The sequence below is a fragment of the Trichophyton rubrum genome, assembly GCF_000151425.1.
Source record: "Trichophyton rubrum CBS 118892 genomic scaffold supercont2.5, whole genome shotgun sequence".
Classification (NCBI taxonomy): domain Eukaryota; kingdom Fungi; phylum Ascomycota; class Eurotiomycetes; order Onygenales; family Arthrodermataceae; genus Trichophyton; species Trichophyton rubrum.
Window position 1 is genome coordinate 1,492,392 of NW_003456424.1, and position 22,970 is coordinate 1,515,361.

Here is a 22,970-nt window from a genome sequence, read left to right on the forward strand (position 1 = left end):
AATAGTGCCAGAGCTTCTTTCGCCGGGGAGGTACAGACATCTGCACACCAAAAGATCCGTTAAAGTCGATCAAATGTGGGAAACTTGGGTATAAAGACAATGCTGTGCTCCTGGGCGATAGCTGCCACACAATGACTCCTTTCCACGCGATGGGTATGATTACCGGCCTTGAAGATGTGCGTGTATTCTTCGAAGAGTTCCGTGACCCCGGGGTATCTGCTTTGCCAGAGGCGATGGATAGCAATGGCTTTGCAAAGGAGAAGCCATTCTGTGCTCCAGGCACTGTGCAAGCCTATACAGAGTTCAGGCTGCCTGATATTCACACTATGGTCGATTTTGCGAGTGAGCATTACCACGAGCTCCGGATCGGCGTTAGATCTCGAATCACAAGGATAATGAATATGATTGACCGTTTTCTCGGCGGATGGTTACCGGCTTTAGGTTGGACAACGTTATATGCAAGGATTCAATTTCAACATGAGAGGTTCAGTGTCGTCAAGGCCAAAGAACAGAGACAGAGGAAGATACTAGGCATTATTGTTGCTAGTGGTGCCATGTTAGGTGCCAGCATCGTCGCTGCAGGGATCGTATCTTTGCAACCGAGGATCACGTCAATGTTATCGGTGTCCACTGCCTCTCATTTGTCTCAAATGTTTTCGCTGTCAGCCTAATTCCCAAACGATACTGATGGATGAACGGGTCGAAAAACAACAATGGATGTGTGGTTAAAAAGAAGGGTTTCGGCACTGACTAACTGATTAACTAACGAGTTAAGTTTTGGCGGAGCTTCAACTTTTAAGCGCCCACTAGCGGCTAACGAACGACTTCGTCATTTCATATTTACCTCTGTAGGATAGATGAAATATCTCTCATTTCGATTTCATTAGGATGTTTCAGAAAATAAAACCAACCCACTCCAGCATGTGCTTAACTAGCTATGCAGCAAACTCCAAGTCAATCTATACCGGACATTGAAAATAATGAAACATAATATCATGACAGGAAGTAAACAGTAAAACAACGGTGTCGGAAGGGGTCGAGGAATATTGGTATGTGCGAGGCTTGAAAGCAGCACGAGTAGGTTGGTTCACTACCACGCACCAGGGTCGTTATCAAATCGGGCGAGTTCTTTTTCGGAATCCTCGACGTCCTTTTTGGCCTTCATTCTCATGTAGAAAATAGGGCAATCTCGACTCGAGCAAATGACTTCACCGTGCAAACTACCTTGACAACGTTGACATTGTGTCCAGAGACGACCAAACCTTACCTCAAGCTCTGAAACTTTGTTCAGGGTTCGGGTATATAATTCTCCCAGTCTAGGCCGACAGTTTGAACATACAGCACCCGACATCTCTTCCTTACCGACCAGCGGTTTCTTGCAGCCCATACAGGTTTGGGTCTTCTTAGCAAACTTCATCAATCCTCCAAGAGTCGGTGCTGCCACTGTGATGGAACGAGTGTGGTCACCCTTCAGCAGCTGAGCAGCCTTCTTTTCGCCGAGTATAGGTTCGAAAATACGGGTCAAAGGTTTGGCAAGTTGATTCTCTAGATAATATCTGGTATCAATGGGGATGTTGTTCTCGAGGACATATATCGGATCCTCAGATTTCTCATAGTTTTTAGCACCTGTGGCGCCACCAACGATAACGTAGGCAACACGATCACCAAGAGTAGGTGCAGAGCCCGCGTCTCGTTTTCTCATACGTTCAACAAGCTCCACATGGGCTTGTTTACCAGTGTATTCTTCCTTGGTCAAGGCTTTTGTTATAACAAGTTTTGACATGTCCACTTTGTTTTGAAGCAAGTCTGATATTATATTTTTAACATAGCTAAAAGAAATATTAGCATTTATTATGTATGAAGAGTTTCGTTGAAAAGGGTAAAAGATACTTACGTTTCCGCTCCACTGACATTCCGTTCAATAAGAATTTTGTTCAAAACGGTTTCAATAACAGTTTGAACCAGGAGACAATTGTCTCTTCGAACCGTTTCTATGCCCTTAGTGTCCATCTTGTCATATTTGACGGGGTTGGTCCAGTATAGACCAGCATATCGTTTCTTGTTGATAAGGAGATACGGGTAGTAGACCTTTTCAAACTCCAGTTTGATAGGCTTCATAAACTTCGATGATACGAACCCCGCAGCTTCTTCACCAAGTTTCATGGCTTCAGCGAGATCCGTGGTTCCAAATTTGACCATAACAGAATCAGTATCTCCATAGATGACTTTGGCATCATGAGTGTAGCCATTGGATATGGTGTATCTTGCCTCGACCTCCTCCTTTGTTTTCTCAATCATTTGACGGCCATAACTGGTGGTGCTACTAGCAATGGGAAGACACGGTAGTTTTCCGTTCGTGGCTCCCGTGATTCCATACACACTATTGGCACTGATTTTCAGGGCAAGTTGTCGGCCATTGAGCACGGCCTTCTTAAATGGGTCCTTTTCGACGGCTAATTCTCTCTTTGCCCGTTTTCTCGCTGCAAGTAGTTCCTCAAGAATCTGCGAAAGTAGTCCCTTGCGAACTTTGGCGGTGCAAAACATGTCATCATTTGGCGTAACGATGTAATCTTCGCCCTTTTTCAGCCCCAACTTTTCGACTGTCCGTTTACTCAGAAGTGTGGTGTAGCATAAATTGTGCGCCTGAATGATGCTAGGGTATAAAGATGCGAAATCAAGGGTGGCGATGGGAACTGGGTAGTAATCTCTCACAGGCTCTATAACCGTTGCACCCTCATACTGCTGGTTGCTATTGTCGTCGTTCTTCAAGTCTGGGATGACAAGTTTCTGCTCGAGAGCTTTCCGGAAAAGCTGGGAGATGAATTTGATCTGTTGACCTCTGGCCAGAAGGAAATTAAATGGAACACCTGTAACCCTTGCCATTTCAGTGTAATTAACCAAGCACATGAGCTTGTCCATAAGTCGCTGAGGCAAGTAGGCATCTTTCAAACAGTACACAGCGAGACGTCTTCTCGAGTCTGGCGTTCCGTTGTAAAGCTCTGTGATCATAGTATGATGGACGTCTTCCTTTTGCTCTCCTAGGAATTCAGCGCAAACGGAGTTCAAGGTATAGCTTCGCAAGTGGTGATCCCGTTGAACCAACTGCAACAAATCTAGCTGGATTCTTCCGTTGGTATTGGTGGCTTTGGAATCACGCTTACCCATTTGTTTGCTAGCGAATGATGTTTTCGTTGCGTGAGATTGGACCCCCTTCAATCGTGACCAGTACGGGAATTTCAGGCAATTCAGGTACCTTGCTCTGTCTAGCAAGTACGGGAAGTCAAAATTGGCAATGTTATATCCAATGATAACATCTGGATCAACCTTCTCCACAAAGTCTCTCCATGCCATTAGCATATTTTCTTCCTTGTCAAACTCTAGTACTTGTGTATTCACGATCGAGCTGCATGTGTCCATGACAAAAACGTTCCGAACAAAAGGTTTGGATTCTCCATATCGAGTGACTATGTTGGCGATCTGGATAACTGGGTCGATATTCGGTTCAGGAAAAATTCCCTTTCTGCCAGCACATTCTATATCGAAAGACAAGATACGGAGAGGTGCCATTTTTGCCCATTCACCATCATTAGGGTGGGCAGTCATATCACGATAATGTACTGACGCTTCGATTTGGCAGTTTGACTGGCATTGGCCAGGTGGTAACACCTCATATTTCGCTGCTGGTACCTCCACCCATGACATACCAGAAATCTATATCGAACCAGTGATTAGTTAGAATAACTAAGGGAGACAACGGAGGTTCGGATCCAGCTCACCCCGGTATCGATCATAAATCGCAAAAGGTATTGGATGTTATCAAATGTTAAAATTTCTCCTTCAATCCCTTTCCACATGCCTTTGTAGTTGGCTGCGCCGCTCATTATGGTAGACCGAACGGTGTTGATGGCCTTCGGGCTTGTCACGGTAATTTTAAGGTATGGGCTTTGCTGATTTCCTTGAAACTCGTACAGATTCTCTCTCATAGTCATTTGAACCGAATGAATCACCGGCTCTGTCACAGATAGTTGGTTTTCAAGATACGCTTTAAACGGGACGCAATCGGCTTGAGTGAAGGAGACCGGGGCCGCAATGTAAAGATAATGCATAAAGCCCGTGACATGAAGGAGTACCGAGTTGCCATTCTGAAAGGAAGAAAGGGTTAGAACCTGTGAAGGAAGGGAGGTAATAGAGGGGAAATAATGCCAGAGCATACCTCTGAGACTCCAAATAACTTCACGGCGGTCCCTCCAGCCAGGTATCCTTCCTCAACATCGATCTGCTGAAAACATAGACTGTCTCGGGAGGGATCAAAGCCATCTAGTGGTGGACGTTCCCACTTCTGGTCCTTCTCTGCATTGTTTTCCTTGAGGTCGCCAATATCCTGAGTCAACTTCTCCAACACATCCTCAAATTGACTTTTTTGCTGAGATCTCTGGGCTGAGCCAAACGAGCTTTTCAATCCATTTTGTGAGGATAACAAGGGCGCCCGGATATTAGTTTGCGGTTGACCAGCCTCGAGCTTCCGCTTTTTCGCCGAAGTAGGGGAAGTAGACTGGACCTGGACGTTTCGGCGGCTGACGCTCGCATCGCCTAGTATCCTTTTCTGAGGTTTAAGAGACTCAGCCATGGTGTTAATCTGCCTAATCTCCAAAGGACATAAGCCGCTTCTCACTGTGGGGGTTGTCAGGAATGAGACACGCTCCAGAGAGGTTGCATCTTTTTGCCCTCTTTGCAAAACGCGCGCTTCAATTAAATTGAACGATGCATCGCAGGCGCGCTCAACGCTAGGCCTAATACGGAAGAACGTTACGACACGAGCCAATTAAAGTTGCCAGCATCATTACATAATCTTAACTTCTAAATCGCTTTCGCGTTTCCGCTGCGCGTCTTCGAATAGGCGACTCACAAGCAGGTAAAAGCTGCCTTTCAGGGGCAATTTCGCGATTGAATATGTTTCATTTGGAACATATTGAGTACATAATTTGTGGAAATTTGATAGAGAAGACACGGGTTGTTATAAATCATACAATAGTAAGTCATCTATTAAGATAAAGCGGCCCTTAGTGTAATTCCAATCCACAGCATAATCAAAGCCATAATCAGCATGCTCAGTTTATTTCATCGAACAGTAGACAACACTTGCTCTTTAACAACTTTGCATCGGATCTATAGCTCTTTGAGAGCCCGTGCGCTACAGGAAGCGGAGCGCTGATGCTTACGTAATGAAATGGGCAACCTTCGGATATACTTTACTCCTGTCCCGAGGTGTTGGGTCGGACGGGGAAAATCGTTGATCCTGCTACCTTAATTTCCTGACTAAGCAGACTATTTTGGGTCCGAAGCTTGTCCTTGCCACAGCTGGAGAGCAGAAAGCCTTTTGAGACCAGACAACAACTCGACGGCGCATTTGGCGACACAAGAGACAGCCTTGCCATGGCCAGCGCATACTCATCGATATGCAATTCTGCTGATAATTAAGTATGAATATCCTACGATAAGCTGCGCCAGCCTACTCGATACCGGGAGACTACCATTATGATTGAATTTATCCCGAGTCAGCTTTCGGTCCCTGCTATACATTATCATGTCTTCCAGACGTAGTCATCGCAAGTCGCGAACCGGCTGTTATCAGTGCAAACGACGGAGAATAAAGGTAAGCTATACTAGAATGGTCCACTTATAGCATGGCGAAACTGGATGTTGCCGTTAATATCTACCTCAGCGCCGCAGCGTTAACTGACCTTCAGCCCACAGTGCGACGAATCTCCGGCACCCTGTGGAAATTGTCGAAAGCATAACGTTTTTGACTGTCAGTTTCCAAACCAGCCTCCGAATTCATTTTATGCCTCATTCGTCCCACTACCTACCACCCAACCTGAAACTACCAGCGATTCGCCAGCTCCGGTCAATGCTCCTCCAATAGCACCGTCTCCCATAGCTCCAGCCAGTGGCCCGACCGACACCTCCATAACCCCTGCCACCAGCGCTTCGAGGCATACTCCAATAATTCCCCCAGCGACATCTGCCCCAGTTCAATTTCGAACGATTGCTCCTTCTGCCACCCAACTTCCGGCTATCCTGAACCAGGGTCCTCCACCTAGTCCAGCTTGGGCCACCGGAATCGAACGGCATAGCATCTTCTCCGCTATTCCCGATCGTTTCCAGGAAGACAAGAGCTTGAATTTGGAGGACCTGGAGCTACTTCACCACTACACAACAAAGACGTACCAAACACTATCCAATAACAACGAGCATGAGGAAATCTGGAAGAATGTTATACCTGAAGAAGCGATCAAACATCCCTTCTTGATGCATGGGCTCTTGGCTCTGGCCGCCCTTCACATTATCGAATGCCACGATCCCGATGACAGTGAAATTCGCCGAAAGTACTCTGCACTAGCAAACAAGCATCAGAACCTAGCACTAGCTACCTTTCGTCCGGAATTGAACAACATAACACCTTCGAACTGCCATGCTGTCTTCGCCTTTTCAAGTCTCATCGCCGCACTTGCGTTTGCGTTCTCGAGGTCAGAACGCAGCTCTCAGCCCGCAGACCATATTGAGCAAGCCGTTCAAGACTTCTATCTCTTCCGTGGTGTCGACAAGGTCCTTCACGCCCAATGGTCTCGCATTATTAAGGGTAAACTAGGCGCTCTCGTCCGCCGTCCTGCCGACTCAAGCGCCGCCTACCCGCTGTCCAAAGACGTTATAGACAATCTCGACTACCTCCATAGCTGCAATGGCGAAAGCGCAGCTCACATTCCTGCCGAAGAAAAGGCTATATATAACCACGCAATTCGCGAATTAAGGATGTCTTTTGAACGATGTCCCTCAAATTGGGAGGGTGTTTTCCGATGGCCGATGGTTGTCCCTGAACCATATCTGGGGCTACTTAACACTCGGAAGCCTATGGCCTTGGTGATACTTGGCCACTACTGCGTAATACTAAGCCGGCTTGATATGTGCTGGTGGTCTGAAGGCTGGAGCCAGCACTTATTTGAAGCCATTTATAAGTCTCTGCATCCTTCCTGGCGTACGTTGGTCCAGTGGCCTATGCAAATGATTGGTTTATCGGAGCAGCTTGCCCACATTCCTTGATAGTTCTAGTACACCTTGCTACATCTCTAGACTTACTTTTTTGCTTCTTACCTTTTGCTTGGTTATTTCTCTATTTACTTCAATATCTTCAATAATGATGACACAGGCCGCTGTATATTATTAACAAAATCAATTAATAGAGGGGGGTTCATATTTATCATCTTCCTAAGGGCCAGTTGACTGCCAATCTTTCTGTCTCTTATTTTCTAGTACTGTCAAAAATTATTGCAGTTCTCATTGAATAACGTAGGCATTATGTGGGTATCGCTCGATGAAGATAAATTTAAACACTCGCTTGCAAGATGGTATGTCTGTATGGTAATAATCATTATTCCTTCCACAAGCTCTCGGCCAGGTCTCGTATCTCTTCTAATTCTTCTCGGACTTTCTTGCAGGTTGATCGATGGCGGATATCCAGCTCCACCATTCCCATTATGCACATTGCCAAACGCTTTGCAATATCATTTGCTACAGCAGAACGGCTATTATCCTGGTTCGCGTCGCCTTTAGACCTCCCATGATTGATACAGTTGCGGACGATCTTATCTGTAAAATCTGCTGGTAGGGCAGGGCGAGAACATTCCTCCTTGCCCGGAAAAGATTCCCCAAACTGTGGCAGGTTGCTTGGAGAGCACGTCAAATTGGACAAGACCATTTGTCTCTCCATTCGAGTATCGATCTTATACAACAGTTCAAACAAGATAACGCCCAGAGCATAGATGTCTAGAGAATTGTCTGCATACAGGTGCAGGTCTCCCGAACCTTGAGTGCGGAATGAATGAGCTGGCGGACGGTAGAACTCTGTTCCAACGGGTCGAGTAGGCATGGAAGGAAGATCCTCTGGTATCGTACTCTTCCCGTATGTAGGTGATTCCGCCACCAAGCCAAAGTCGCCGATACGTGGAACGGAGTAGAGGGTCTTCTGGTCGTGTCCATCATGGCTGCAGATCGGACACAAGTGCGTGTCTTGTTCTGTATCTGAGGGAGATAAAAACACATTGGCAGGTTTCAAGTCTCGGTGAACGATTCCCTTTGCATGAAGGTAGTCCACCCCTGAGAGGATTCCTAGCAGTAGTTTTATAGATGGTATGATATGATAGCAATGGCGAGGCCCGCTGTGCGAAACACTATCAACTTGCGGAACCAGGTACTTTGCTAAACTCAGTGGATGAAGGGACATCTGAATGTGTAAAGTGACTGGCGCAGCGGTGTCGGGCCTAGACTTTCTATCAAGTTGCATATTTGAGCCTCCACCGCCCAGTCCGTCACTGAAAATATCAGGTCCCGATTCACTTGCAGAATTCTGGCCTGAAGAAGTAAAGCTGAGCTGGCGAGGAATGGATTCTACGTATTCGTCATCGATCGTATCTGTTTCATCTTCTTCGACACTGGCCACGAACGACTTCATGGATCTTTCTGAGGAGACCGTTGCGAAGCTTCCCCTTCGTCTATCCTGTTCACCGGTAGACAGTCTATCCATAGACGGCTCATGCTTTTCCTCATGCGCTGGTGATGGGTCGGATGGTTCCTCGAAAACAACTCCATTGTCGGACTCTTCAAATACGATGCCACAGCTAGACGCACTACCGTCATACTCGGCATAGGGGGTGTTGAGTAGCGTTTGTTGCCGTTTCGGAGGGGAAGATGACCGAGAGGTAACAGGAGTTGGCGAGTACTCTGCCCATGCTCCGTAGTAGCGAACGACGTTGACATGTTCCAGCTTCGCTAGCGTTCTAATCTCCTTTAGAATGTTATCAACCTCTCTCAGGCCTCTTTCCTGCAGCTGCTGTAGTTTCTTGGAGCTCAGTGGGATTTTCTTCACTGCATAACCCTGTCCGTCTACATGGTGTCTGACTCGGTACACCACACCATACGAGCCCCTACCGATCAGTGCTTCTTCTTCGAACTCCGTTGCGTATCGAGACCCTCCCACTCCTGACGGATGAGAGTATAAAAACGGTATGCTAATGGGTCGGGCAAGCGGAGTGGCCTGACGCTGTAGGCGGTTCAAGAGCCCAGAAGTAAACTGGTTTTGACTTTGTGCAACATCTGCTCTACCGGTTATTAGCCGTTGGAGACTGATGTTTGTCGGTTGTTTCATCGAAAACATCCTATTCTCACCAGCATGTGCATCTTCCTCCTTGGTGCCCAGGGCCATGAAGGGGTTTTGAGGGGTATCTATGGGTGTCTGCACCGCTCTAGCGTTTAGGTTTAATCCATCTAACGCTGCCATACCAATAGTATCAAGTCCTTCTCGATAGTACTGCCGTGTACTCTCCCAACTATCGTTATCGACACCTGGAGCCACGATACCGTGAGAAGACAAAAACTTGGATTGGTATGCATAAAGGCGCCGTCCTAGCAGCTTGACTTCCGGTGACTCCAGAGTATACTGTCCACGGTTACTAGATTGCTCGTTGAGGATGCCACAGGCTTTGGTCAAGCAGTAGTGTTCCAGCAAGGCCGCAGTCATGAGAGCCGCATGGCCCTCAGCGTCCACGTCAGGGATATCACGAAAGCCAAGGTCTCCATAGAAAGAGCCTCCTCCTCCTCCTCCTAGAATCTCTCCGGCTGTCGACTCAGTGTCGAGGCTGCTACTGGTGCGTTCGATGTCCTGGGCGGAACTGGAATGGCCGTCTTGTCTGGGCGTGTGGCTATTCTCCTGTTCTTCTTCGGAAGATATAGAGCTTGACTCTTCGGAAGACGAGTCATCTTGGGGCGATCGAAACATGGACTTCGACATTGTCGGTCAGTCAGAAAGAGGACAGCCAGGCAACGAGTAATCCCTTTGGTGCTCGTCCTGCCCATCCAGACGTATTCAATGCATTTGAACCGGGAGATGCCCAGATGGCCACAACACAGACGAAGAGTAAAAAAGAAAAAAGTGAAGAAGTAGAAGAAAAGACGCTGGATCTTATTGAATAGCAAAGCTCAATAGGGATGATTAAGCGTGGTTCGTCGATGCAATATTCACTCCAGTCTCTCCTTGTTGTAAATATAAATAAATAGCAAAAATGACCAAAGTGAGTCAAATTTTATTTTATTTTTAACTTGGAGGCTCCAGAAAAGAACACATCGCTGGATCTTCCCCACGCGATCTCTGGGTTTCGAGTATCTTCCATGAAACAAGTGGCAGCAGCAGGGCAAGCAGAGTGACTTTGGCGGGCTTCTCCTGGCTATCTGATGTCTGGATCTTCCACGCGCCCTGCAGCCTGCCATCTGGTGACTTGGTCGGTTGAATGGCCGGACGGTTGGCCTGCTCATGAGAGCTTCGCCTCCGGGTGTCAACGCCAACTTGACCACGGCGGGGCTCCTCTGCGAGCTACCAGGTGTGAGGAGGTTACCAGTCGTTTACTTTGGGCTAACAACAGTTGATGTAGTGACTCCTTGCAGCCGTCAATTATAATAATCACATACCATTCAGCACCGATAGCCGTCGTCGGCTCCTCCCAGCTAGTTTGAACCTGGCCACAACAGGTTCACTCCTCAGAGGCTGCCATGCATCTATGCCATCCAGGATACCCTCTCCACCTCTTGCCAACGGCCGGCACGCGATACTTTCATACTTCAGGCCTGGTTTGATATTATATCCGCAGAAGTCGCTCATTCTAAAAAAAAAAAAAAAATAAAATAAAAATATATATATATAAAGATCACGTGATGAAACTGGGACCACGCGAGAGGTTGAGATCGGATCTCGAGCAGGACTCGACTATTCAACTATTCACGGTTATAGCTACAAGATGCCTACGTCTCTGTCCGAAATGGGTTGGCTATAGATATATTCTGTATTCAACATGGCCTTATGCATGCAAGTCTTTCGTCTCCCTGCTCCCTAACACGCCCTTGAAGCTACATGACAGCAGCACCAGCGACAAAACAGCCCCAAGCAGCCAGGTCAACCACCCAGGTGCGCACGCGGTGAACCATCAGCCAGCTGTCAATATCCGAATTCGGCATGCCCTGCGGCCTATCCTCGATTATAGCCTGGACCTTTGGCGCTTCAAAGGGAACAAAGATAAGGTGACTTGCTGCTAACAGAGTGCCGGTAGTGTACCAGTATAGAGTCTCACGGCCAGGTTTGTCAATGAAAGCATTATAACCGCCAGACAAAAGAGTAAGACCGAGAAGACCGACAACGCGCACGAGGCCACTGCGAAGGAAGTTTCTGAGACTCGAGGGCAGGAGGCTATTGCTTTGAGCTCGGTGGTTGGGGTTAAGGAAGACGCCCATGAGGAAGTCTTGGTCGAACGAGTACCATAATGAACACGTTGAGGTGATCAGCGGCGCGATGCGCATCAGTACACGGGGGGCGTTGTGTTCGAAGACATTTATTATGTCAGAAGTGCTTCTATCGTACGGTAAAGCTGCCATCATGAAGAACGACAAATGTCGGTCCTAAACTTGGTGTTGGCCTAGTTGTTCGAATATAGACCGGGGTCTTAATCTTCACTTCTGCTTAAGTACAGGGATGATCGCAGGGCCTGACGGAGATCCCAAACAAAAGTGCCACACGCAGAACTCCTTATACGTTCGCTCTCCATAATCACTGTGCAGCGACTATCGGCCGAAGACTCCTGCCTTGATTCAGCTGCCTGCACGAAGCCGTCCGCATGGCAAGATCGAATTATATACATATCTATAAACCTGCCAACCACACAACAACTATCAAAAGATGAGACAGGAACACTGTCTTGGCCGCCATGGGCTAGTCTTCCTTAACCTTAGCTTGTCGTCCTTGGGAGCGTCAGGGGTCGAATAACACTTCGCAAAATTTAGGGACTTAAATCCTTCCACCACCCCAGAGCTTCGTTGCTACGAAGCTCATCTCGGTCACCACATATTATTGTTACTATTCTCGTGGACACTGACTACACTGATTCTTCCCCTGAGATCGATCGATCAACCTCCGGACGATGGGCCTGGCTGAGTCAACTCTCCACAAGCTGCATCATCTGGGGGGGCGATTCTTGGCCATTCTCCTGATTCCTGAGGCTGGAACTTGCTTGATGACGACTACTATGCCGTCTGTGTGATCGTTTCACTCCCTGCGTTCTCTGTCTTCTTTCTTCTCCTTGTAGGTGTTCGTCTCTCGTTATTATTATCGTTATTCTGTATTTTGCTTGTTCTTGTACGCTCGTTGCTCTGTTTTACATGTCGGATTCCTCTCTCTCCACTGCTTTCGTTGCTTTTTTTTTTTGCCTGAGTTTCTCTTCTAATCTGATATGGGCCTCATCCGTCGAAGATTGATCCTACCTCTACTATTATCGTCAATTTTCCTCCTCTGCCTGCTTCGTTCGAACTCGGTGATCTCCAATGGCTCAGCATCTACTCACCGGCACCGGCATTATGGCCATTGGTGGAAAGAATATGCCCAAGACCACCCGGTTACCTCGATGATCCCCTTACCCACGCAGTCGCCGGCCGATATTCCTACTATCCAGTACGCCTTCGAGGAAGAAGAGGCGGCCGCAAAGGCAGTAAGGGAAAAGAGGAGAGACGCAATAAAGTCGGCCTTTTTGCACTCCTGGAACGGTTATAAGAAGCATGCCTGGGGAATGGACGAAGTTGGTCCACTCTCCGGGAAGAGCAAAGACACCTTTGGCGGATGGGGGGCCACCTTGATCGACAGTCTGGATACGCTTTGGATTATAGGGTTGAAGAAGGAGTTCGAGGAAGCAGTTGTTGCTGTCTCCCGTGTTGATTTCTCCGCAACCGAGACACTAACCCTCAACATCTTCGAGATCACGATTCGTTATCTCGGCGGCTTGCTGGCCGCCCATGACTTGACGAAAGGGGCCTATCCGGTCCTTCTAGAAAAGGCTGTTGATCTGGGCGACTTACTGTACATTGCATTCGACACACCGAATCGAATGCCTGTCCTTCGTTGGTTCTGGTTAGCCTCCAAAGAGAAACGAGATCAAGACGCTAGCAACATCAACGTACTAGCTGAGCTGGGCTCGCTCTCCGTCGAGTTCACTCGTCTGACCCAACTGACGGGTGATCCGAAGTACTATGATGCTATTCAGCGTATCACCAATGTACTAGATAAGAATCAGGATTACACTGCGCTCCCAGGCCTGTGGCCTATTTCCATCGACGCCCTCACGCCAAACTTCATGTCCGATAATCGATTCTCGTTTGGCGGACTGGCAGATTCTCTGTATGAATATCTGCCTAAGGTATGCACACATGGCCCTCCTGGTAGACGCGTTGTAGCTCACTTAACTCAAGGAATACCTTATGCTCGGTGGAAGATCATCTCAGTATCGTACTATGTATGAAAAGGCAATCCATGTGGCGAAGAAACACATGTTCTTCCGCCCTATGACAGAGAATGGTGATGATATCCTGATATCCGGTACCGTGCGCGCGAGAGGGAGGTCAATAGACTTAGAGCCAAACAGCCAGCATCTGACGTGCTTTGCTGGAGGAATGGTAGCAATCGGTTCTAAAATATTTGATCGTCCAGATGAACTTGACATTGGCAAGAAACTAGTAGAAGGTTGCATCTGGGCGTACAAGAGTATGCCTTCAGGAGTCATGCCAGAGGCCTTTCGCGCTGTCCCCTGCTTTGATGAGCATGTCGGATGTAGCTGGAAAATCCGAGAATGGCTGAATAGCGAAGATGATGATCAACAGCCAATAGAAGAACTGAAACGTCGAGCGAAGGAAAGGGGGATATATCCAGGCTTCAAGGACATATCTAGCCCTGCATATCATCTTCGGTAAGTGGTTCTTTTGGGGCCAGTACACATAAGTTGGTGTGATCCTAACATCGTACCCACTACAGACCAGAGGCCATTGAATCTGTGTTTATCCTTTATCGAATTACAGGAGACACCTCCCTCCAGGATAAAGGCTGGGAGATGTTCACTGCCATCGATAGAATGACGAAAACCAAGATTGGTTATGGTGCTGTTGAAGATGTCACGGCAGCACACCCCGTCATCACAGACGAAATGGAATCTTTCTGGACCGGGGAAACCCTCAAATACTTCTATCTTCTATTTAGTGAACCGGATCTCATCAGTTTGGATAAATATATTTTTAACACCGAAGCACACCCGCTGCTCCGCCCTACCTAGCGTCTACTTCTTTCATGTACAATAATATATACGGCATATACCCCTTTTTCATCGGCCATGCTAGGTATATAACCAAGCATCTCTTTTTAGTCAGATTCATTTCAATTGTCGAAGCAGCGGTTCTTTCTGCGCGGGCAGAATAACCGCCCCCGGGGCATACTCCTGTGAGTCCCAGCCATCTGCTTCACCTCCAGGCCATTATCCAACGATTTTCTTTGCAAATCTACTCCGCGCCATTTGTGCTTCAAAATACAATATAAAATAACAATACCGGCCTCCTTCGTCCGTCACTTCTGCCGGAGCAGCCCGTTCAAACATATGTTTTAAAGAACGCAGCCCGATAACGGATACCTTAGGCCGATAGCCCGGCGCTAGGAGCTGGCAGGGCATGCCCAGAAACGGCTTTTACCCACCTGTAATTCGAACAGAAAAGTCTTACTGGATCGAAAATCTCGGTCTAAGGTCTAATCCTCGCACTTAATATCATCGCTCTATATATTGCCCACCCAGGGCTCCATTACACTAAACTGGATATGGCCTTCACTGCCTGTCTTTGCGTGACAACAAATCGTCAGTTGTACTTTTGTGGCATTTCAAGTCGAAAATAAGTGTAAAATAAGATATCTTTGGGCATTAGATTGCTCTCTGTAACTCATATTCAGGGATTTTGGGAGATCTCTTCCATTCAACAGTTGTTGTACAGGTAGCTGGTAAACTCCAGGGGGTTGAAGCTAGGATCAAAGTAAGCCCAACCAAGCAGCTCAGTCGACCTTCAGCGTAGGATTTAGAGAGATCCGTATATCCAGAACTAGTGGCTTCATGGCCTTGTTGCACCCTCCTGAAGTTCCACCAGAGAAAAAAAAATATGGCGGTTACCGCGTGCTCCGTCGAGATATTTGGCACCGCGGAGCATTGTTTCTCATGCCTTGGCCGCAGGTTGACCATGAAGATCATCAACCTTGGAGATTGCGATTACATTTTTAGAACCGTCGCCACCAGCCTTCCGTCAGTTCTCAATTTGTGACTTGGCCGCAGGATCAGTGCTTCGAAGTAATTAGTCCCTGGCAGCTCTTGGCTCTATGCGACGACTTTAGTTATTTAGGGCCGAGGTTGGCAGGGAGGGAATCGTCACAAACGGATTGCATCGCATGGCAAGCAGGTTATGCCGCTAATCATCATGAAGATGGATTTGCTGCCAATCCGACGGATAGTCAACTTCTTTTGGAAGTGATAAAGTAAAAGTGATGAGATAGGATAGTCCACGTTGATTTGGACAGGGCCGAAAGTCGTGCCAAAGTAGTCTGGGAGAGTTTTCCCACAGCCTGTTACTTTGAGCTATGGAGTACGGAACAATGGAATATAAAATGTGGCTTGCTCCCTTGTCTTCAAAACTTTGACTGTCCAGGAGACTTCTCATCTGTAGCCAGCAATCATCCCTCTGATTGGAAGTCCTTCATTCTTCTTCATTCATTCATTTTCCTTCATTTTTTCACCTTCATTTATTCCCTTCGTTCTTTTCATTCCTTTATCTTCGTTCTTTTTGTCATATTTGACTATCAAGGCAACAGTAGCCGTCTAAGGATGGTCATTTTCAGCACACTCTGGTTTGGCCTGTTATTCTTTATTGTCACCACTCAAGCCCTACCATCACCATTCAATTTCTATGGCCCAGCCCCCTTGCCGTCCGAAGATCCATTCTATAAACCACCACAAGGCTATGAATGTTTTGAGCCAGGTACCATCCTGAAGCAGCGAAAAGTTCCTAGCCCTATTGTCACTCTGGGTAAGATTCCCGTGCGATTGAGTGGCGCTTATCATGTCATGTATCGCACATCCGACAATTTTCGTAACGCAACTGTCGCCGTTACAACAATTTTAATACCTGAGAAGCCCGACTACAACAAGCTTCTGTCCTTCCAGGTTGCAGAGGACGCTTCCTCCCCAAACTGTGGTGTTTCTTACGCCATCCAAAGGGATCATCAGACGAAACCCGAGTACGGCACAATTATCACTCGAGCTGAACTCTTCTTGATAATCGCCGCCCTTAAGAATGGATGGGTAGTGACGGCTCCTGATTTTGAAGGGTTGGAAGGCTCATGGCTGGCTAATTACCGTGCCGGGTACGCTGTTCTTGACGCTATTCGCGCAACACTGGCCTCACATTGTTTTACCGGCATAGCGCAAGATGCTGTTGTCACCATGTGGGGGTATTCTGGAGGCAGTCTTGCCTCTGGCTTCGCTGCCGAACTTCAACCATGCTATGCTCCAGAACTAAAGATTGCTGGTGCTGCTCTCGGAGGAACAGTTCCCAATATCACTACAGTCGTCCATGCTACCAACAAGAGTATGTGGGCTGGTTTGCTTCCTGCCGGTATTTATGGATGGAGCAGAGACTATCCTTCAGTCGAGACGGCCATCAATGTTATGTTAAAGCCGGAGAGGAGAAAGGAATTTCTGAAGGTAGCAGACCAGTGCTTTGCCGCCAACCTTGTCGATTTCGCCTTCGATGATATTTTCGCATACTTCAAGGACCCGAATATCTTCGACAGACCAGAATACGTGAAAGTCGTTGACGAAAACTCGATGGGGAAGAGCATCCCTCGGATCCCACTCTTCGTCTATAAATCCAAAGAAGACGAAGTCAGCCCCGTGGAAGATACTGATGACCTAATCAAGTACTATTGTGACAACGGCGCTAATGTCCATTATAATCGCGATTTGAAGGCAGGGCACCTTCTCCTAGCTCTCTCAGGCGCTCCTAGTGCAATGAATTGGCTTGCTGACAGGTTCGAGGGTAAATCTGTGAGTACGGGATGCAGAGTGACAGAGGAGCTCATGAGCTTAGCAGATCCTCAAGCGTACAGGGTTCTGGGCCTGGCGCTTATTGGGGAACTCCTGGCATTGCTGGGCAAGATTATTTTGGGCCCTACCAGCCTAGCTTGGTAGTTAACGAGTAACGATTATTCTATTGTATATACTCATAATATCTTTTGCACAAAGAATAGATTTAGAGCTGCTACTCATAGGAAGATTTTCATTTGTAAGCTATTTGCTTGAGAACTGCAGGTTGATGTTCCGTAGCTGACGTTGCGATGCTCGAGAAATCTTTTGATAACGTTTTCGATGTTGAAGCTAATCCTTGAACACTCTTATCTTATCTGTATGACTAAGCTCGATTCTGACCTCACTCTTTATCAACCTGACCTTCAGCAATCTCCTAGGTAGGTAGTTGAAACAACTGGAGACAACTATTGGGGTCCTGCCTACTGAATTTTTACAATCACTTTGCCAGCCTATGGCTGAAAGCTTGCAGCAATGGAGAGCTTCGACGATGTGGCTCTGTCTTTAAAATCCGTTGCGGAGATGGGCTCATTTAGTGGGCAATCAGCTGGTTGTCAGCCACAACCGCACGAGCCTTCGGATATCAGGCGAACGTCTTTTGATAAAGCTGCTCAGCGTCACGATGATGAGGGGCTCACTAATATTAAAGAAGACAATAATAGTCCTAACTCGTCTCTGGCTGACTCCCCGGCAACCGTTTTGAATCCATATGACCCACAACGGACACAGGGGGACAAGAATAGGCAAACATCACAGCAAACAAGCAATTCAACGAGCATCGACAATTCCTTTGAGGAACGCCGTGGTTCAACCAGCATGCTAATATTTGATGATGACGGAGAAGGTGGTGATGAGGAGCCTCATGTTGCCAAATCTTTCGAGAGAACCACCTCGCCAACTAGTGCCGCCCATAAGGGTCGGGATGACACTGATACCAGAAGTGATGGCAGTAGCATGGGGCATGCGGGGCAGGATGGGGATCTTCCATTTGCCAAAATGCACAAATTTTCGCTCTACGAAACTGCTACAAAATATTATCTAGTTGGAATGGATCTCCTGGATCGACGCTTCCGGATGCTAAAAATTGATCGTACATCAGATCCAGAGGAAGACCTCGTCTTTGCGGAAGATGAAACTATATATTCAAAAAAGGAGATGAATCAGCTCCTTGATGCTGTGGACGATGGAAATAAAAGCTCTGGTGGACTGAAGCTACGTTGTAGCACCTGGGGGCTTTTGGGGTTTATACGTTTTACCGGGTCATATTATATGCTCGTGATCACCAAACGAAGTCAAGTTGCCATGCTAGGGGGCCACTATATTTATCAAATAGATGGGACGGAGCTTATACCTTTAGAGTCTTACACCACAGCAAGGCAGAGACCTGAAAAACACGCAGACGAAGCTCGATTCGTTGCGGTCATGAACAATATCGACTTGACTCGTTCTTTTTACTTCAGCTATTCTTATAATATTTCCCGTACCTTACAGGATAATATTGTCGCGGAACGACAAGCGATCAGATCAGAACAGAAAAACCGTGGAAACGGTGACCCCAACTCTATGTTCGTTTGGAATCAGTATTTGCTAAACCCAGTTATCAAGCTGCTGAAAAATGCCTTTGACTGGTTCCTGCCAATTACCCACGGATATGTTGACCAGTCTGCAATATCAATCTACGGAAGACTCGTGTACTTAACCCTCATTGCTCGCCGGTCCAGGTTTTTTGCCGGCGCTCGGTATCTTAAACGCGGGGTGAATGATCTTGGATATGTGGCCAATGATGTTGAGACTGAGCAGATTGTTTCAGATATGCTTACCACGTCTTTCCATGCGCCTGGTCCGGAACTCTACGCGAATCCGCAATACACCTCCTATGTCCAGCACCGTGGCAGTATCCCTCTAGCATGGACACAAGATAGTACCGGAGTTACACCCAAGCCTGACATCTCATTGAGTGTCGTTGACCCCTTTTATTCTGCAGCAGCTCTTCATTTTAACAACCTCTTTGAAAGATATGGCAGTCCTGTTTATGTCTTAAATCTTATTAAGGCTCGAGAAAAAATCCCTCGTGAATCTAAGCTATTGACGGAGTATACAAATGCTGTGAATTATTTGAACCAGTTCCTCCCCGACGATAAGAAAATCATATATCGTGCTTGGGACATGAGCAGAGCATCAAAGAGCCGGGACCAAGATGTCATCGGAACATTAGAGTCTATCGCAGACGATATCATTCCGAAGACTGGATTTTTCCGAAATGGTGAAGATGGGGCATCTGGACTGCGCATGCAAAATGGAGTTGCAAGGACAAATTGTATTGATTGCCTTGATCGAACAAACGCCGCTCAATTCGTCATTGCAAAACGCGCTCTGGGATATCAGCTGCAAGCCCTTGGTTTAATCGACCACACATACATTGATTATGACACGGATGCGATTAACACATTCACAAATATGTGGCATGGCCACGGAGATACCATTGCTGTGCAGTATGGAGGCTCACATCTCGTGAATACTATGGCTACCTACCGGAAATTAAACCAGTGGACAGGACACTCGAGAGATATGGTGGAGAGCTTCAAGCGGTACTACAACAATTCTTTCCTTGACGCTCAACGACAGGAAGCGTACAATTTGTTTTTAGGAAATTATGTGTTCTCCAAAAATATTCCAATGCTTTGGAATCTTTCCACCGATTATTATCTGCATCATTCTGATCCACGAACCTGGCTTGCAACACATAAACAAAACTACATAAATTGGTATAACAAAGAGCATCTTCAAAAGCGAGAAATGCCCCCCGCCCCCTCGGCCTCCTCAGCTCTGGCAAGCAAGCGTATCCGTGAATTTGATGACTACTGGCTTGAATACTATCGACCAAGAGCTATATCCTCCTTCTCAAAAATGTTCTCATTTAAAATGAGAACTAAACTGCCAGACTATCAACTTCAATCCATGCATCCAGGAGAACACGATCTTAGCCCGTTTGTAGTTAGAACGGATCACGAACCAGACCATCAACGTGATAGGAGAAATACACCGAATAAACGACTTACGATTTTAGAGCCCTCCGACGAGTTAAAAGATATTAAATCAAATTCACATAACGGCTATTCAGGTGCCATGCCTTTGCAACACTGGTTACAGCCCTCATCCGGAAGACTTATTCCCCAAGCCGGCATCCTGAAGGGAACTCAAAATGCCCTGGTCACCCATTCCCACCCAACCAACGATCCAATCTCTTTGACGAGTGCATATAGCCAGCCGCCATATAATGCCACCAAAGCGCAGGTTGCTCAATGGAGCTTTGGCCAAATGATTGCTGATTCTCTCAATCCATCCCTTTCCTCTGCTGAAGCAGAAGAGTATGAACGATATGTCAACCATCCGCTTAAGGTACCGCTGGTTGTAACTTCAGAAGCCTCACTGACCGCTGCATCTTTGGAAGAGAGAGGCTCGAATTTAGATTTATTTGAATACGCAAATCAGAGCAACCTAGAAGACGCTAACTTAAACTCGATTGCTGAGAGTAACATGGCAGACTACACCGATTTCTTGACAGTTGGAGATGAAGGGCTTACTGTTAACAATGAGGATTATGACAAAAAGCGCTACAAACGTTATAGACAATGGCTAAGGGGGAAGAGCTTATTTAAACAAGGTGTTGAAGTATAACATTTCGAATGCTGTTTCTTAACTTTCACACTTCTTGCAGTGTTTCGTATATGAGCTTGGTTTAGATACCCTAGTTGCCTTTATAATTTAGACAGAGAAGTACTTGTTTATGGAACAGACGATAGTTGAAACGATCCTATCTTAGTAAGGTTTCTAGTCTATCATCGGCATCTACCAATTCCTTAAGCTCGGCTTCGAAGTCAAACACTTTGTCGAACTCAATAGCTTTCAAAAGTATTACCAATCTTTTTAAAATGGACCGAAGATGTCCTCTGTCATCCGGCTGTTCGTCATTTGAGGATACACCATCCTCCTTCTCATCACACAGCCGAAGCCAGCATGTGCATATTCCAGCCAAAATATCCCCTCTCCATCTTGATAAGCGTGGCCAGCAATTCAAAATAACTGACTGATAGCATTGGCTAGATGCGATAAGCAATGGTAAATATGCTAAACCGAAAGGATTTGTGAGAGTTGAGGAGAGTAAAGGAACAATGTCCTGTAAGTACTTTGCAGCCTCAATTTCAAGGCTGGTCACTGCTTCGGCCAGCTGCTTCAGCAAAAGTGTGGAAAGTGATGGATGCGGGTATGAAGAAATAGATGTGTCTTCAGTTGGTCTCGGGCTGCTGGTATGAAGGTACGAAGATATAATGTGGTGGCGCACAAGCCTCGAAAGTGATTCAATCCGTAATTGAGAATCCTTCTCAAGATCAGCCTTGGATTTCGTGCTCAATGGTTTGTCAGAATATCCTTGGTATTTGGTAACAGCAGAGAATCGCGTCCGGATAACAGTGAATATAGCTGGATATGCAAAGCTTAAGAGATATACGGATTCTTTTTCTGGCGTTATCGTAGGGATAGATAAGAGACAGTGAGACAACGCGTCTTGAAATACAGAGTCGAGGTTAGTTCGACGTAAGATATCAGATCCGGTCTGTTCAAGTGGGCGAAGAGCGACCTCGAGCAAGTGACAGCCAGCAGCTTTGTAGGCGATATTTTCATCGTCAATAAAGGATAGAATTGCGGGTATAAGCAATGGAAAGTGCTGTTCGATCATACTATGATCTGTGTTCTATATTCATGCCTTAGTTTAGATACCGGGATTATTGATTTGGTACAAGCGTCACATACCTGATACTGTTGTACAATCCAATTAAGAACTGATACAATATACCCTTCTTTAAACTTCCACGGTTTGGTTCCTGTATCAAACAACGTGGGGTCAAAACTTGGTTTTGGAATTGGATGCATATCCTTGCGTCCTGCGGAAGTTATTGCTGGAGTCTTCGTCTTAGAAAACGCTGGTTTCACCTTTCTGCGAAGCATTCCTTCAATAATAGTCCCAAATTTTCCTTCTTCCCGAAGTTTAATTTCATATCTTTGGAGAAGGTCGGTCGCCATTTGGGCACCTTCCACTGTTGTCCAAGGGTCACTGGATGAACTGAACATAGCAAGGCTTGAGAGGATATCTTCAACATGCATAGCTTCATTCATTAGAAAAACTGGTGCTATAAGGGCTATAACCCGCAGTCCAATGGTTGCTTTAAGCCGATCTTCCCGGTATTTCGATATTATAGTATTTTTTTGTTCCTCTTTTTGCGGTTAGAATCAGGCTTTCCACGAGGCGAGTGGGGGGTAGAGCTAACCATCCGCAAGTTGAAATTCACTCCAAGCAGATGCAAGCTCTTCTCTTGGAGGAAGGGTAGCTAGTATCCAGTATAGTAGTGAACTTGCAGCATTTAAATTTCGGCCATCTTTCGTTTTTTCAGCGTTCCTGTCGCGAAGGCAAGCTTCTGCGACGAGCAAATTTTCTAACACCTACTACTTATTAGCTCATATTCGTGAAGAGTAGGATGCAAATACTCACATTATTGTCACCTTTGTGTTCACTAATATCAGACCAGAGACCTTCGAGGTCAACGTTGCATGTCGTCACAGCTTGGGTATAGATGTCCAGGCTACTATTGCTTGTGGCCTGTTTGACAAATTTTCGAGCCGTTTCACGACATTTATCCATGCTTGAGTCAACTTATAAGACAATCGCCATAAAAATCCACAGGGAGCTACGTAGGTGCATTTGGCCCTGTATATAGTGGGTGGTTGAAGTCTTGAAGATATTTGTAGGTAAAACGAGAAAAACAAGCGGCGCTAAGAAAAGAAATTGACGGCGGTGGTCCAGCCTCAACTAACTACTTTAACTAGCTAAGTGAGTCTACGGATACTAACAACTTCTTGTCTACACTTGTTCGAAAGCTAGCAATGTTT

General features: G+C 46.6%; 9 protein-coding genes across 10 annotated transcripts in view; 5 read left to right on the forward strand and 4 right to left on the reverse strand.

Moving 5' to 3' along the window:
- The window catches only part of TERG_05310 (uncharacterized protein), a gene marked incomplete at both ends in the record, with an annotated part of 1,905 nt that extends 1,234 nt beyond the window's left edge, over nucleotides 1-671 (forward strand). Inside the window, one exon of the mRNA XM_003234671.1 lies at nucleotides 66-671. Within this exon, the coding sequence (XP_003234719.1) occupies nucleotides 66-671 (606 nt within the window). The remainder of the gene's footprint in view (nucleotides 1-65) is intronic.
- Nucleotides 672-1,090: 419 nt separating this feature from the next.
- Nucleotides 1,091-3,702, reverse strand: TERG_05311 (uncharacterized protein; the record flags this gene model as incomplete). The annotated part of the gene is made up of 2 exons (XM_003234672.2): nucleotides 1,091-1,829; nucleotides 1,895-3,702. The coding sequence occupies 2 exons, from the start codon at nucleotides 3,700-3,702 to the stop codon at nucleotides 1,091-1,093; spliced, it is 2,547 nt and encodes an 848-aa protein (XP_003234720.2).
- Nucleotides 3,703-5,584: 1,882 nt separating this feature from the next.
- TERG_05312 (uncharacterized protein) lies at nucleotides 5,585-7,098 on the forward strand (the record flags this gene model as incomplete). The annotated part of the gene is made up of 2 exons (XM_003234673.1): nucleotides 5,585-5,653; nucleotides 5,755-7,098. The coding sequence occupies 2 exons, from the start codon at nucleotides 5,585-5,587 to the stop codon at nucleotides 7,096-7,098; spliced, it is 1,413 nt and encodes a 470-aa protein (XP_003234721.1).
- A 328-nt stretch (nucleotides 7,099-7,426) lies between these two features.
- On the reverse strand, nucleotides 7,427-9,841 carry TERG_05313 (PEK protein kinase; the record flags this gene model as incomplete). Its single annotated transcript, XM_003234674.1, has 1 exon — nucleotides 7,427-9,841. The coding sequence occupies one exon, from the start codon at nucleotides 9,839-9,841 to the stop codon at nucleotides 7,427-7,429; it is 2,415 nt and encodes an 804-aa protein (XP_003234722.1).
- A 1,109-nt stretch (nucleotides 9,842-10,950) lies between these two features.
- TERG_08861 (uncharacterized protein) lies at nucleotides 10,951-11,472 on the reverse strand (the record flags this gene model as incomplete). The annotated part of the gene is made up of 1 exon (XM_003234676.1): nucleotides 10,951-11,472. One exon carries the CDS (start codon nucleotides 11,470-11,472, stop codon nucleotides 10,951-10,953), a length of 522 nt encoding a protein of 173 aa, XP_003234724.1.
- Nucleotides 11,473-12,323: 851 nt separating this feature from the next.
- Nucleotides 12,324-13,830, forward strand: TERG_05316 (uncharacterized protein; the record flags this gene model as incomplete). Of its 2 annotated transcripts, XM_003234677.2 has the most annotated exons (2): nucleotides 12,324-13,280; nucleotides 13,333-13,830. In XM_003234677.2, 2 exons carry the CDS (start codon nucleotides 12,324-12,326, stop codon nucleotides 13,828-13,830), a joined length of 1,455 nt encoding a protein of 484 aa, XP_003234725.2. The 2 variants fall into 2 exon arrangements, with proteins under 2 accessions (XP_003234725.2, XP_047606567.1); XM_047749964.1 differs by having other exon boundaries at nucleotides 12,324-13,382.
- Nucleotides 13,831-15,767: 1,937 nt separating this feature from the next.
- TERG_05317 (uncharacterized protein) lies at nucleotides 15,768-17,132 on the forward strand (the record flags this gene model as incomplete). Its single annotated transcript, XM_003234678.1, has 1 exon — nucleotides 15,768-17,132. One exon carries the CDS (start codon nucleotides 15,768-15,770, stop codon nucleotides 17,130-17,132), a length of 1,365 nt encoding a protein of 454 aa, XP_003234726.1.
- A 369-nt stretch (nucleotides 17,133-17,501) lies between these two features.
- On the forward strand, nucleotides 17,502-20,705 carry TERG_05318 (uncharacterized protein; the record flags this gene model as incomplete). Its single annotated transcript, XM_003234679.1, has 1 exon — nucleotides 17,502-20,705. One exon carries the CDS (start codon nucleotides 17,502-17,504, stop codon nucleotides 20,703-20,705), a length of 3,204 nt encoding a protein of 1,067 aa, XP_003234727.1.
- Nucleotides 20,706-20,841: 136 nt separating this feature from the next.
- On the reverse strand, nucleotides 20,842-22,722 carry TERG_05319 (uncharacterized protein; the record flags this gene model as incomplete). The annotated part of the gene is made up of 4 exons (XM_003234680.1): nucleotides 20,842-21,777; nucleotides 21,837-22,297; nucleotides 22,352-22,523; nucleotides 22,573-22,722. 4 exons carry the CDS (start codon nucleotides 22,720-22,722, stop codon nucleotides 20,842-20,844), a joined length of 1,719 nt encoding a protein of 572 aa, XP_003234728.1.
- Between the last annotated feature and the right edge of the window lie 248 nt (nucleotides 22,723-22,970).